The 15,330-nt window shown below is 34.5% G+C and overlaps 2 protein-coding genes across 4 annotated transcripts in view; one reads left to right on the forward strand and one right to left on the reverse strand.

Moving 5' to 3' along the window:
- The first annotated feature begins 5,932 nt into the window (after window positions 1-5,932).
- Window positions 5,933-7,078, forward strand: LOC141394296 (enoyl-CoA delta isomerase 1, mitochondrial). Its single transcript, XM_073968507.1, has 3 exons — window positions 5,933-6,248; window positions 6,309-6,455; window positions 6,524-7,078. The coding sequence occupies exons 1-3, from the start codon at window positions 6,009-6,011 to the stop codon at window positions 6,986-6,988; spliced, it is 852 nt and encodes a 283-aa protein (XP_073824608.1). The 5' UTR covers window positions 5,933-6,008; the 3' UTR covers window positions 6,989-7,078.
- The window catches only part of TbCMF46, a 64,323-nt gene continuing 56,001 nt past the window's right edge, over window positions 7,009-15,330 (reverse strand). For all 3 annotated transcript variants that reach the window (XM_073968505.1, XM_073968504.1, XM_073968506.1), the window contains exon 8: window positions 7,009-7,198. In XM_073968505.1, coding sequence (XP_073824606.1) covers window positions 7,075-7,198 — 124 coding nt within the window. In that variant the 3' untranslated portion in view covers window positions 7,009-7,074. The remainder of the gene's footprint in view (window positions 7,199-15,330) is intronic.

Consider the following 15,330-nt stretch of genomic DNA (forward strand, 5'->3'; position numbering starts at 1 on the left):
TTTTGAAAACAAAAGCCCAACAAAACATGAAATACAATTTATTTCAAAGGAAAAATGTTTGTTTTACGAATGAAATCATTTAATAAAGATTCAGTCGCGGTTTTTGTGTTTTAAATGGGATTTCGGATTCAACGTATTTGGGTAATACGGACGCTCAGAAAGCGTTGTTGTTATAGGTAGTGAATATTTTTTGTATGTCACGACCATGGCACAATTACCCAGGTAGTGGCATCGTAAAATTTTGAATATGTTATGTCAAAACTTTCTTTATGTTGTTGGGGAAATTACAACAAAAATAATTTTTTTATAAAGGGATTTGACTTTTCATATTCGATCAGCTGGTGTGATACCACTACCTGGTAGTTCTGCCATGGTCACGACTTAAATTAGGTATTGCTGTAAGTCGATGGTCAGACTAGCAAGGTTTGTTGAAACCAATTTCGTTAAAGTTTCTTTTCAAGTTTCGTTAGTGTCCACACACGTTAACGTGAAATTTAAGATTTTTTCGTGTCCCTTTATTTTACTATTCGCATTTGTTGTGTTTCTCATACCAAAAAACAAAGCAAACATATATAAATAAACTAAACAACAACACAAAATAATTAACATTAATAATTAAATTAATAGTAATAGCTAAATTTTGTCTATTTCATTAATAAAATGTTTTTGTTAATTTTTTTTATGCTTGTTTCGTTGTTAACGTTGGCTTGAGAAAATCACAATGAAAGAAAATGGAAGAAAAAATCTTGCAACGAACAACAAGAAGAGGCAACACAACAAACACAGAAAACCATGTACATGGGTTTCACTACTTCATACCCCTCGCCAATAAACTTGACGTCGCCATGTTGAAATCGTGCTAGTCTGACCATCGACTAAGGGGTAGTTTACACTATAGCTGTGTTCCAGAACTAAAAAGTTTTTACAATTTTTACGACTTTTACACATTTTACTCCAAACACCGTTCCCGTACACCAAAAAGTTGTAAAATGTTCACTTCTCTTTAAACAAAAATGGCGCTGAATGACGCTCTCTTTAAAAACTTTTTACACGACAAATTTGGGCGAGTAAAAAAATACTAACATGGTTGCCGGCGTCTGATTGGCTGAAACGCCGACTTTGACATTTGTTCCAGTTTTTTGACGTATTTTCCATTTTTCCGTTCCCGAACTATTTCAAAAAACTTGTGTGTGACAACAAATTTTTTGCAGTTCTCTCTTTTACGAGTTTTACTATTAAAAAGTACGGGAACGAAGCTTATATGTAAATGTCATATGACATGAAATTTTCCATCGTTAAATATTCACTAATATGTGGAATATTGGAGATTTTCCTTACTAGGCGTTTACACCAGACAGTTTGTCTTCAAATACAACTCTGATTTACTAACACATGCATACATTTGTCGTTTGTCTCTCAGCTGTCCATCAGTTTTTCACAGACAGCCGGGTCGACAAATTTTTGAAATTTTTGTGAAAAAGAAGTGAGATGATAATTCAAATGCGCTGAAAACAAAAGAATATGTACAAAACAAAATATGTGAACGGAAAACAAAAAGAAATCGGTGATTTTCATTCATAATTTTACAACTGTTTTCGCAGTTGTCTGGACGCCTACGTCACACAGGCAAGTTGTGGGATTTTGACAATCAATACATGAAGTCAACTGTCCTGTCATTTGTAAACGCAGTGTAACGCCATTTATTCTGTGCGTCCACCCCAACAAAATTAAATTAAAAACTTCAACACTTCCCCTCATGCAGACGACGAAGCCGACCCAGTTTTTCGACTCGCTCGCTCAGTACATTTGACAGACAATCGGCGGCGGCGCGCCGATTAGTTTACCGACTGGCGGCTAATTTTGGTATATTTTGTAGTACAAAATTTTCCGTAAAGAAAAGTTGGTTTTTGAGAGATCGTGGAGTGGAAATACTCTTGAAGTTGTTGTTGTACTATCCAATAATCTTAACATTTTATTACTTTTATAAATTTATACAAGAACAATTTTTTAAGCGGTCCATACATTATCAAATGTTGATGTCAATATGTGTATGTGTACATTTTTGATAGTGTATGGGCCGCTTAAAAGTAGTAAAATTGTTAGTAAGCTTGGAAGAACGATTACGTTATGCAATTATTGGACCAAAACGACGACACCTTTTAAGTGCCAAAGTTGTGGCCGTCGGATTTCTACAACTTTGGGGCAATTATCTCAGTCAGTATGGACTTAAAGCCGTTGTAAATATATAAAAGCGAACATATCTCTAAAATGTACTTAAACAAAAATGTTGAACTTTTGTGAATGAGGTAGGTACCTTGTGAAATCTTGGTACTTGTATGTTTGCAAGAATTTTTACGATATATAAAATTTCAAAGTGAGGAATTAATAATATCTGTGATTTCTAGATTTGTCTATATGTCACCGTGCTAGGTAAAGGTTCCCTTATGCTTAGGGTTTTGTGTAGGAATTTCCCGCACTGGGAATTCCCGGGATTTCTCGGTACTTTAGCTACGGGATTTTCCAGGGAAACAAAATCATAATTCCCGGGAAATCGGGAATGTATGAATAAATCAATAAATGGTAGACTGAATCCGATTATGATTTTACATAAATAGGAAATTAAAAAGATTTGGATATAAGATAAATCCACAACATTTTCTTGTACAGGGAAAATGTTGATAGGAGCACTCGACACACAAGAAAGACAATTTTAATTTTATAGAAGTTTTTATTTATGAAAATATGAGGAGGTGGATCAACAATTGCGTTACTTCTCCAACTTCCAGCACAATCATATGAAATATATTTTTCCCAGTTAAATTTTCAATGAGTTTCGTCATTAAGTTCAATTCCTAAACATAGGATTTTTGAGGCCCATTAAATATGAATTTGTGATCAATAATTTCATTGTTTGAGCAAAATCTCTTTGCACCGAGCGATACTTTAGCTTTGAATAATGGAAATGATCACTGTGGGCTAAATCTGGAGAACATGGTGAATGCGGCGGCAATTCGTAACCCCATCCATGCATTTTCCATAATAATTGTCGATTTTGTTCGATACAGCGAAATCGCGGCAGAAAAATTTGAAAAAATATCGGCGCACCCATCCCCATTTGAGTTGACGGCGGCGATTTTTAGCCGATCTGAGCCGATGTAAGTCCGTGTTTAGACACACGGGAAAGTAAATTCAGTTTTTAGGCAATAGGGGGTAGGAAAGAGTATTGAGGAGCTCTTTCCTCTCCGCTCTCTCCCAAAAACTCAATTTACTTTCCCGAGAAATTTGTGTGTCTAAACACAGACTAATCGGCGGCGGCTAAATGGTAATATCATGTTCACACGAGCGTTTTAATTACGTTGTTTGCCTGTCGAACGACGAACACGAATTAACCCGTTTCCACGACACCATTCGTAATTAACAGAAACATAAACAAAATTTCCTTCATTTTTGTTTCCTTGTTTTCACGAAAATTTGAACCGAAAACACATAAAATATTCATTAAATGAATAGGAAAAGCAATAGACTTTCCTTCAAATGTATCTTCTATATTTAACTACACACATTTCATTCATTTTTTCCATAAATTCTGAATAGTTTTGTTTTTTCAATATATTTTTATATGTTTCTATTTTCAAAATTAAAGAGAGAGAGAGAGAGAGACATGTCAAAACAATGTTTGTGTATACAGACTTTCAGTAATTTGTTTTGTTTCTGATTTTTTACTCGATTTTGAACTAATGGACAAGAAATGTGTGTGGAATTAAGAAGGAAACGCAACCATCTTCCTTTTGCATCTATATAAAATGTTTAGTCCATTAATTTTCATTCATCTTTTTCCTTTTTTCTAAAAATTTTTGTGTTTTCAAAAAATTTTTCAATTTTGAATTTATACATGTCATAATTTATTTTTTCGATAAATTCTCTCATTTGTTAGGGATGGGACATACTTATTCGTCGTTCGGAGAGTATTTCTAATCGAACGACATAGAAAAATCGTCGTTCGTTCATAGAATTTTGTGTGGGGAATCAAGTAATTTATTCGTAGTTATGGGTCGAACAACGAATAGAGAACGAACGACGTACCGTGGAAACGGGCTATAACAAATGGCAAAAATGGTAACCATGGTACAAATACACAGGTAGCCGCATCTGCAATTGTTGGTAACATAAGGTGTCAAAATTTGACATCAATTCAATGCAGATGACACATTATGTTACCATCAGCTGGCATGATAATGCTACCTGTATTATTGTACCATGATGGTAACACAGTTCTAAAAGTGTTACCCCATTCGCAAAAAACAGTAAAGTTGGGAGCAAGTTGAGTTTAAGCATTAAGCTCGGATAAAATTATAATTTTTTCTATATAGCCGGCCTTCGGCCGGGGATTTAAGACTTTCTGCTATGGACAGGAGCCAATCTAGAGAACGGGAACAACATTTTCTTTTAAATTAACATTTTTCTCTAAGTAGCCGACATTTAACAAGGGAATTTTCGGAACTTCGGAGGCCCATATCTCGGGAAGTATGGACTTCCGCAATAAATGTTATATATATTTGTGATCAGGGTGACGAGACGTACCTTTGACAAAAATTTGGTCCCGATCCGAGCTTAATGAAAACATTCAACTTATGCCTAAAGTTGTTTCAGTGTTACCACATTGCAAAAATAAACAAGTAAGAAAAGCGTTAAGTTCGGTCGGGCCGAACTTTTTATACCCTCCACCACAAATTTCAGCCATTTCGGTGGATTGATGTGGCCACAACCTTCAAAATACCGAAATTCGGAAGGTACCGTTCTATGGGGGCTATATGATGGCGTGGATCTATACCTACAAATTTCTGGGGGAAAGTTTTATACGCCTAAAGAAGACTAAATACCAAATTTCAGCCATATCGGCGTGATATCGAAAATCGGGAGATTTGTATTATGGGGGCTATATCAACACGTGGACCTATATAAACATTTTATGGTAGAAATGTTTCTTAGCCTCTGGAAACACAAAATACAAAGTCAAATGGGTCTAATACATTCAAAATCTATTAAAATGACGCGTACTTTATATGGGGCCTTATATGGGGGCTATACCAAAACGTGGACCTATATAACCCAACTTTGGTAGGAATATTTTTTGGCCTCTGGAGACACAAAGCACCAAATTACAACCAACTCTGTGGTCAAATGAGTCTAATACATTCAAAATCTATTAAAATGACGCGTACTTTATATGGGGCCTTATATGGGGGCTATACCAAAACGTGGACCTATATAACCCAACTTTGGTAGGAATATTTTTTGGCCTCTGGAGACACAAAGCACCAAATTACAACCAATTCGGTGGTAAAATGGGCCAAATATCTTAAAAATTCCTTAAAACGACGACGCGTCACGCGTCATTTTGTATGGGGGCTATACGAAAGCGTGGACCTACATAGCCCGCTTTCAATACCAAAAGTCCTACGTAAATATAACATATTTTCCCAAAATTTCATCAACCTACGTCAATCCGTTCGGACGCTAGAGTGATTTCCACAGACGGACAGACGGACAGACAGACAGACGGACAGACGGACGGACATGGCTATATCGATGTAGAATTGCACGCTGATCAAGAATATATATACTTTGTGGGGTCTACAATGATTATTTCGAGTAGTTACAAACGTAGTGACAAACTTAATATACCCCCATCCTATGGTGGAGGGTATAAAAAGTAGAGGTTTTAAGACAACAGCAAGTAAATATACAAAAATATATTTTTTAAATTCATTTTTAATGGCAAGTTGTTAACATTTAAACATTATATATTAATATTTTCATATTTGTCGAAGTTTTATTATTATTCCAAACATTAAACAGCGCAGTCGACAAAATTGTCGGCGGCGGCAGCTTTAAAATATTTTCGGCGGCTCGGCTTAGCCGGCTGTGAGCCGATCGGCGCAGGTCTCTGCCTGGTAAATGCCGGTCAAAGTCCGCTATTGTATTGTGTAGTTTTTTTTAACAGAAATATGCTATCTTTTACAAGGAACATTCTAACCAAATATACTTTACCCATTAAGAATGGAGGGTACCGATGCATGTCGAGCGGCAAGCTTACTACAGTGGAAGTTAATGATAAAAGCGGGGTTGCTGTTCTCACTATGAACCGTCCACCGGTTAATGGTTTGAATCTGGAACTTCTACGTGATATTCATACTTCAATAGATGAAATAGAGAGTAACAAATGCCGCGGTTTAATTTTGACTTCGGTAATGTTATATGAAGACATCGTAGCGTAGCATTAAACTGATTGGAGGATTTTTTTAAAGTCTTCAAATAGTGTTTTTTCAGCCGGTTTAGACATCATGGAAATGTATAAGCCTAACCAAGAGAGACTTAAAGATTTCTGGACCACATTGCAGGATACATGGCTTGCGTTGTATGGATCTAGTGTTCCAACGGCAGCAGCTATAAATGTAAGAATTGATTCCCATACTGTTGCACTTTGAGTTTCATGCACACCTGATACATGTTTTTATTTTAGGGCCACTCTCCTGCTGGCGGCTGTCTTCTTGCCACAAGTTGTGAATATCGAGTTATGCTGCCTAAGTTTACAATAGGATTGAATGAGACAAAACTGGGAATTGTTGCACCCAAATGGTTTATGTCCACATTTTGTAACGTTCTACCCCGCCGTGTTGCTGAAATGGCACTTACACAGGGTAAAATGTTTAGCAGTGAAGAAGCTTTAAAAGCCGGCCTAGTCGACGAATTGGCTCAAACAAAGGAAGAGTCTATAGAAAAATGTGAAGAGTTCTTTGCAACATTTGCTAAAACCAATCCTTTTGCTCGGGCAATGACAAAACAGCAATTTAGGTCCAAGGACTTGCAGCAACTGGAAGATGAAAGAGCTCAGGACCTCGAGGCATTTTTATTCTTCGTTAATCAACCCAGTGTCCAGAAAGGCTTGGGTATTTACTTAGAAGGTCTAAAAGCTAAATCTAAATAATTTTTCAGTACCATATAATGTTTGTTGGCAGATTTTTTTTGCATTTATTTATATATCTTCTAAATAAATAGGCATAAAGATTTACATTAATTCTCGTTATTTTGCAACTCATCCCGAACTTCTTGTTGAAGGTTCTGTAAATTTTCGGTAACAAGATCCAAAAAAGTGTTGATTTCCAAGATCTTTGCACGATTTCTTTCCAGTTCGTCTCTGAAAATATTAAATAAGTAAGTTTTATTGTTTATTAGCATGATTCGCAGATAATTGTAATGCATTAATTGTTACGGGTAGTGGCTTGCAAGAAAATGTTTATAAAATATATATGTAGGTGCATATGTATGTACTAAATTTTTAATTTACAATTTTGGTTGGCGTTGAAGAAAGGCTGACCTCCGAAACGTCATAAAACTGGTTTATTTCAATTATTGCTCGTGCACTGTAAAAGTAGTTAAAAAAAACCCCGTTGCAAAATTTACCTAATGCATTAGTTTTCTATCTGATGCTTATTTTGTGTTTTCAAATGCGTATCAGCGTTTCAAATGCGTATCAGTGACGTTTTGGATTGCAATACTTAGCACAGCGATATGGATAGGATGCTTAAGACATTTACAGACATTAACAAAGCAAATGACGTTACGGAAGTCAGTCAAATATCAATACCACAAAAAATCGAGATAAAATGAAAAAGCAAAATCTTTGCAATACAACTTTCGAATAAACACACAATTACAATAAGAACCAATGAGATGATAATCAATGAGAAGGATGAAAGCCAACCTACCCCTAATTGTATTTTGAAATAAATGAACTGCTAAAATCTTCAATTTAAGAAAAGGGGCATAATGCCCAAATTAATTTTGGGCTTTATGTCGGTGGCTTTGGGCTTTAAGTTAGGTCGCCTACAAAATTTATTAATTATACCGGTTTGTGCATTAACTTTGCGAGACAGTGGGGTTGTGTTCCGACCCTAGGTACTTATTTGAGCCAAAATACCCACCACGCCCACTTTTTTAAATACAGTCAACCAAAAAAGTTTGCATACACCACATCCCACGTAGACTTTTCCATGTAAATTTGGGTTTATGAATTTCGAAAGTACTGTCTTTTATAGAAAGAGTCAAGCTAGAAACACATCCAATGTTTGGGTAGTTTTGGCCGTTTTTACACTGTTGCGCAGGATGCCGAAAAATGCAAATTCATTTGAAATATGTACATTAGGCCGGGGCGATTTATATGGAAAGAAAAAAAGTTATAGTTTTTTTGTGGGGGGTTTCAGACTTAAACCACTATAACTTAGCCATTTGTTAACCGATTTAGAAAAAATATTAACTTGTTCGAAATATATTATTCACCCCTTTAAAAGGAAGAAGGATCAATAGAAATCCGTTGTAAAAAAGAAGATATGTCCGCTTAAATTTGAAAATGTAAGAAACCCAGATTTTCACTACTTTTACCGTTATAAAAAAATAAAACGAAGTGACACACACGAACTAAAGGCATTGTCGTTGTGCATGGATCTCAACACGATATAATTTTGCATCAGAACGCTTGAATATTTTTCTGGTCAACTTTTGTAGCACAGTGCCGTTTATCGACATTTTTCGAAAAGTTTGCACCTTCTCAAGGCCAAAACTGTCTGAAGGAGCGTTCCAAAGCTTTTCCGATGTATTAGCGAATTCTTAATTACTGTCTTGGCTACAATTTTTGTCCTTGTATTCGATCGAAAACTCAATGGTTTAGGTTAAAATGTCTAAAAACGTGGACAAAAAACTTAGTCAAAATCGGGAGGCTCGATTTTCACCTATGCTCTAGTGTACTTTTTTGCTCAGTTCTCAGAAACGCGAAGGGCCCATTAAGGTTTTCAAATCGCCCCGGCCTAATGTACATATATGCCGGCAAACAGATCAACGCTGGACTTTGGTGTCGGCGTCGCCTTGTTGTTGTTTTTTTTTCAACGCCTAACACAAATCTTTACACATACCCACCACGCCCACTTTTTTAAATACAGTCAACCAAAAAAGTCTACATACACCACATCCCACGGCGCACAATGGTTCAGGATGTGTTTTCAGCTTCAAAATCACTCACTTGCTTTGCAGCTGTCGAGTAGAATGCAAACTCGGGAATAACACCGAAAATCTTAAAACAAATTTATGTAACTCATTATTTTGAAGAAATTAATTAAATAAAATAACACTGTGCAACACTGAAAATGCAAAAAACTTCAAACGGGCATTTTCTGAAAGTACATGCTGAGAATAGTTGGGTTTCGTGTTGTTAGATCGGGTTTGGATTTTAAAGCCTCATCTAAACCAAGCTGATCGGGGCTTTATCTCAGAAACTAAAAAGAATTGTGCTTTCCGGTCTTTAGCAATATTGTAGCCCTAAGGTAGTAGAAAATACGCGTCAAACAGAAGAGCTAGGGAAAACTACATCTAGCGCATCAAAATTAATAAAATATGTGAAAGTTTACATAATTTCTGGAATTATGGTCAGTAGCAGTTAAACTATTGGGAGTTGAACCAAGTAACCTTCCACAAACGTTTTCCAAATAATGTGCTCAGCAATTCTTCAAAACATTCTGAAACTCTGAACTACTTTTTTCATGTTGTTTAGGCGGTATTTCTTACCCAGCGTTTACACATGCTAGTGACAGTTCGAAAAATTCAATACATACACAATATTTTACTACCACAATTACATTTTTTGAATTGTCGACTCCACTGGCACTAGATTTTTCATGCCAGCAAAATTTTGAACTGGCTGCCAGTGATATGTCGAAAATGAAAAAAGAGTTGCCGAGACCATTTTTGAATTCATGTACATTTTTGTTTCTTTTAAGAACGCAAAGATTTAATGCATATTTTCAAAAATGTTATGAAATACAAATAATACATCTCGGTAGCTGCAATATATTAGTGGTAAATAAAGACATAACTTTGATGTTTATCATGAAAATATAGGTTGATAAAAAATTTCCCCTCTGGGATTATACAATATTGAAAAGTCGGCAATACCAGATTCATTATGTTTATGATTGAAACCAATCTTTTTAAAACGAAATAAAATAAAAATAATAAAATATGTTGTGGATTGTATTTTAAATCTGAAATATAATGCAATTTTGTGTGTTATATGCAGCTTAAAATAATTTTGAAATTAAACTTGCACTGGCATGTGTAAACACACAAGAAAACTACATGCCAGTCGAACACTTTTTCGGCATTTTCGAGTATAATACATGGTACCAATTTACTGGCATGTGTAACTGCAGCGTTATCACACTTTCTACAATGTTCATACGGGCTGTTTATTTTCATTTTTGGGATTTCAATGCATTGGTCATAGACTTATCAAATTGTCTTTGAAAAATTAGCTAGAAACAGGATGATAGAGGCTTTTTACAAGAATGGAATGTTCTGAAGACTTGTGAATTACATTCCAGTGGGTAATTTTTCCAAAGATAAGTCAACGAATAATGGAGTTGTATAGCATGCATTTTGAGGCAATAAATGCAGTTTTTCGAATTGATTATTTCTCTAAATATTCAAGTCATGCTCTTATCTACTAGTTTGCTTCAGAGGTTTAAACAAGATTCGAATTGGTTTCAGGAATAATGCCTCGATTTGCTCTAATAAGTCAATATTTAGCTATGTTTAGATAAAGGCTTATAATCTAAACCCGATCTAACAACATAAAATCCAAAACTGGTTTTTGTCGATTGAATCTGTACGGTAGAAGTTGTTTGCACAAAATTATCTTGAAAATGTTGCTAAGTGTAATTCAAAATACCGACACATTTTATTTTATCAAACAAAACAACCCTGAAAACATTTGAAAGATTGTTGGACGGATTTTTTGATCAGATTATTCTTTTGCGCTTCTTTCTTTTAGCTTATTTTAGGGAATTTGTATATAAAATTAATCCACGCGAGTAATTTGCCATTCGTAGACGATTCTCAAAAAATATTGTTTATAATCAATCAATGTTTATAATCAATCAATAGTTGGGTTTCGTGTTGTTAGATCGGGTTTGGATTTTAAAGCCTCATCTAAACCAAGCTGATCGGGGCTTTATCTCAGAAACTAAAAAGAATTGTGCTTTCCGGTCTTTAGCAATATTGTAGCCCTAAGGTAGTAGAAAATACGCGTCAAACAGAAGAGCTAGGGAAAACTACATCTAGCGCATCAAAATTAATAAAATATGTGAAAGTTTACATAATTTCTGGAATTATGGTCAGTAGCAGTTAAACTATTGGGAGTTGAACCAAGTAACCTTCCACAAACGTTTTCCAAATAATGTGCTCAGCAATTCTTCAAAACATTCTGAAACTCTGAACTACTTTTTTCATGTTGTTTAGGCGGTATTTCTTACCCAGCGTTTACACATGCTAGTGACAGTTCGAAAAATTCAATACATACACAATATTTTACTACCACAATTACATTTTTTGAATTGTCGACTCCACTGGCACTAGATTTTTCATGCCAGCAAAATTTTGAACTGGCTGCCAGTGATATGTCGAAAATGAAAAAAGAGTTGCCGAGACCATTTTTGAATTCATGTACATTTTTGTTTCTTTTAAGAACGCAAAGATTTAATGCATATTTTCAAAAATGTTATGAAATACAAATAATACATCTCGGTAGCTGCAATATATTAGTGGTAAATAAAGACATAACTTTGATGTTTATCATGAAAATATAGGTTGATAAAAAATTTCCCCTCTGGGATTATACAATATTGAAAAGTCGGCAATACCAGATTCATTATGTTTATGATTGAAACCAATCTTTTTAAAACGAAATAAAATAAAAATAATAAAATATGTTGTGGATTGTATTTTAAATCTGAAATATAATGCAATTTTGTGTGTTATATGCAGCTTAAAATAATTTTGAAATTAAACTTGCACTGGCATGTGTAAACACACAAGAAAACTACATGCCAGTCGAACACTTTTTCGGCATTTTCGAGTATAATACATGGTACCAATTTACTGGCATGTGTAACTGCAGCGTTATCACACTTTCTACAATGTTCATACGGGCTGTTTATTTTCAGTTTTGGGATTTCAATGCATTGGTCATAGACTTATCAAATTGTCTTTGAAAAATTAGCTAGAAACAGGATGATAGAGGCTTTTTACAAGAATGGAATGTTCTGAAGACTTGTGAATTACATTCCAGTGGGTAATTTTTCCAAAGATAAGTCAACGAATAATGGAGTTGTATAGCATGCATTTTGAGGCAATAAATGCAGTTTTTCGAATTGATTATTTCTCTAAATATTCAAGTCATGCTCTTATCTACTAGTTTGCTTCAGAGGTTTAAACAAGATTCGAATTGGTTTCAGGAATAATGCCTCGATTTGCTCTAATAAGTCAATATTTAGCTATGTTTAGATAAAGGCTTATAATCTAAACCCGATCTAACAACATAAAATCCAAAACTGGTTTTTGTCGATTGAATCTGTACGGTAGAAGTTGTTTGCACAAAATTATCTTGAAAATGTTGCTAAGTGTAATTCAAAATACCGACACATTTTATTTTATCAAACAAAACAACCCTGAAAACATTTGAAAGATTGTTGGACGGATTTTTTGATCAGATTATTCTTTTGCGCTTCTTTCTTTTAGCTTATTTTAGGGAATTTGTATATAAAATTAATCCACGCGAGTAATTTGCCATTCGTAGACGATTCTCAAAAAATATTGTTTATAATCAATCAATGTTTATAATCAATCAATAGTTGGGTTTCGTGTTGTTAGATCGGGTTTGGATTTTAAAGCCTCATCTAAACCAAGCTGATCGGGGCTTTATCTCAGAAACTAAAAAGAATTGTGCTTTCCGGTCTTTAGCAATATTGTAGCCCTAAGGTAGTAGAAAATACGCGTCAAACAGAAGAGCTAGGGAAAACTACATCTAGCGCATCAAAATTAATAAAATATGTGAAAGTTTACATAATTTCTGGAATTATGGTCAGTAGCAGTTAAACTATTGGGAGTTGAACCAAGTAACCTTCCACAAACGTTTTCCAAATAATGTGCTCAGCAATTCTTCAAAACATTCTGAAACTCTGAACTACTTTTTTCATGTTGTTTAGGCGGTATTTCTTACCCAGCGTTTACACATGCTAGTGACAGTTCGAAAAATTCAATACATACACAATATTTTACTACCACAATTACATTTTTTGAATTGTCGACTCCACTGGCACTAGATTTTTCATGCCAGCAAAATTTTGAACTGGCTGCCAGTGATATGTCGAAAATGAAAAAAGAGTTGCCGAGACCATTTTTGAATTCATGTACATTTTTGTTTCTTTTAAGAACGCAAAGATTTAATGCATATTTTCAAAAATGTTATGAAATACAAATAATACATCTCGGTAGCTGCAATATATTAGTGGTAAATAAAGACATAACTTTGATGTTTATCATGAAAATATAGAAAACTACATGCCAGTCGAACACTTTTTCGGCATTTTCGAGTATAATACATGGTACCAATTTACTGGCATGTGTAACTGCAGCGTTATCACACTTTCTACAATGTTCATACGGGCTGTTTATTTTCATTTTTGGGATTTCAATGCATTGGTCATAGACTTATCAAATTGTCTTTGAAAAATTAGCTAGAAACAGGATGATAGAGGCTTTTTACAAGAATGGAATGTTCTGAAGACTTGTGAATTACATTCCAGTGGGTAATTTTTCCAAAGATAAGTCAACGAATAATGGAGTTGTATAGCATGCATTTTGAGGCAATAAATGCAGTTTTTCGAATTGATTATTTCTCTAAATATTCAAGTCATGCTCTTATCTACTAGTTTGCTTCAGAGGTTTAAACAAGATTCGAATTGGTTTCAGGAATAATGCCTCGATTTGCTCTAATAAGTCAATATTTAGCTATGTTTAGATAAAGGCTTATAATCTAAACCCGATCTAACAACATAAAATCCAAAACTGGTTTTTGTCGATTGAATCTGTACGGTAGAAGTTGTTTGCACAAAATTATCTTGAAAATGTTGCTAAGTGTAATTCAAAATACCGACACATTTTATTTTATCAAACAAAACAACCCTGAAAACATTTGAAAGATTGTTGGACGGATTTTTTGATCAGATTATTCTTTTGCGCTTCTTTCTTTTAGCTTATTTTAGGGAATTTGTATATAAAATTAATCCACGCGAGTAATTTGCCATTCGTAGACGATTCTCAAAAAATATTGTTTATAATCAATCAATCGCTACGACGAATCTTCTGCTATGCTTCTCGGCGATCTTTTCGCGAATTTTTATTATGTTTCGCTGTTGTAAGTGCAGGCGAATAATACAGTGAGTGTCAAAAATATTCGGTTTTCAGTTATACCAAAAATAACACCTCGGTATTTTAGAAACACCTGCCCAATAACAAAAAAACCAAATACTAAAAATTATGTTGGTCCTGTGGCAATTAAAAAATGTGAATAAAATGGATCCACGGCAACCCTATAACCTAGAATAATAAATAAAAGTTTGTTAACCCTGTTTTCGATGCGTAGAAAATAGTCGGTTTTTTTTAACTTTTTTAAATATTTTGTTAAATAACAGGTTATTATCGATCTTTTTCCGAAATATTAGCATACAGTCTAATTAACATGTGTTCCTGCGTGCAAAAATAATACATTTTATACCAAAATTATTATAATTAGGCGCCAAGGAAAAACGCTATCCTAGAAAAGGGAAAACCTGTTACATTTCATTATGAAAACGGCAGAAATAAACAGAAATTTTGTTCATTTATTAATATTTTGTCGAGTGTAGTTGAAAACATGTGCAAAAGTCACGAAAATATGTGTGTTCGTTTACTCAAAATATGTACAAATTGTTAATGGATGTTGTACAATGCAAAAGAGCTTAGTCGATTGCAAGAAGTTACTGGACTTGTACAAATTTCTACAAATTATTGAGTAAACGAACACATCTAACATGTATAGGAATTATAGATTTCATGAAACAAATAACCAGAGCTCCGATTTGCTCGTTTTTACTCGCGAGTGAAAAGTACTCGCGAGTGGGAGTACTCGAAGAGTGGGAGTAAGAAGTCCGATTTGCTCGTTTTTACTCGCGAGTGAAAAGTACCAGCGAGTGGGAGTACTCGAAGAGTGCGAGTTTTAAAAGAAGTTTACTCTCCACTCTTTTGTTTTATTTGAGAGCACTCGCGAGTACTCGGGGTTTAAAAATAAGAGTGGAAGTGAAAATACACGGAATAGAGTACGAGTTCACTCGAAGAGTAAAATCGAGTAAAAATGAATTGATATATTTTTGGAAAAATTTTTGTGTAATGCTGGTGGGAAAT

Source organism: Musca autumnalis, unplaced genomic scaffold, assembly GCF_047663935.1.
Source record: "Musca autumnalis isolate F117 unplaced genomic scaffold, ASM4766393v1 scaffold_2, whole genome shotgun sequence".
In the NCBI taxonomy this organism is placed as follows: Eukaryota; Metazoa; Arthropoda; class Insecta; order Diptera; family Muscidae; genus Musca; species Musca autumnalis.

Bases quoted from the DNA above. Each gene is read 5' to 3' on its own strand.
- LOC141394296 (XM_073968507.1), top strand. From the start codon at position 6,009: ATGCTATCTTTTACAAGGAACATTCTAACCAAATATACTTTACCCATT. The intron at 6,249-6,308 runs GTAATGTTATAT...ATTTTTTTAAAG, and splicing joins GCGGTTTAATTTTGACTTCG to TCTTCAAATAGTGTTTTTTC. The intron at 6,456-6,523 runs GTAAGAATTGAT...TTTTTATTTTAG, and splicing joins CAACGGCAGCAGCTATAAAT to GGCCACTCTCCTGCTGGCGG.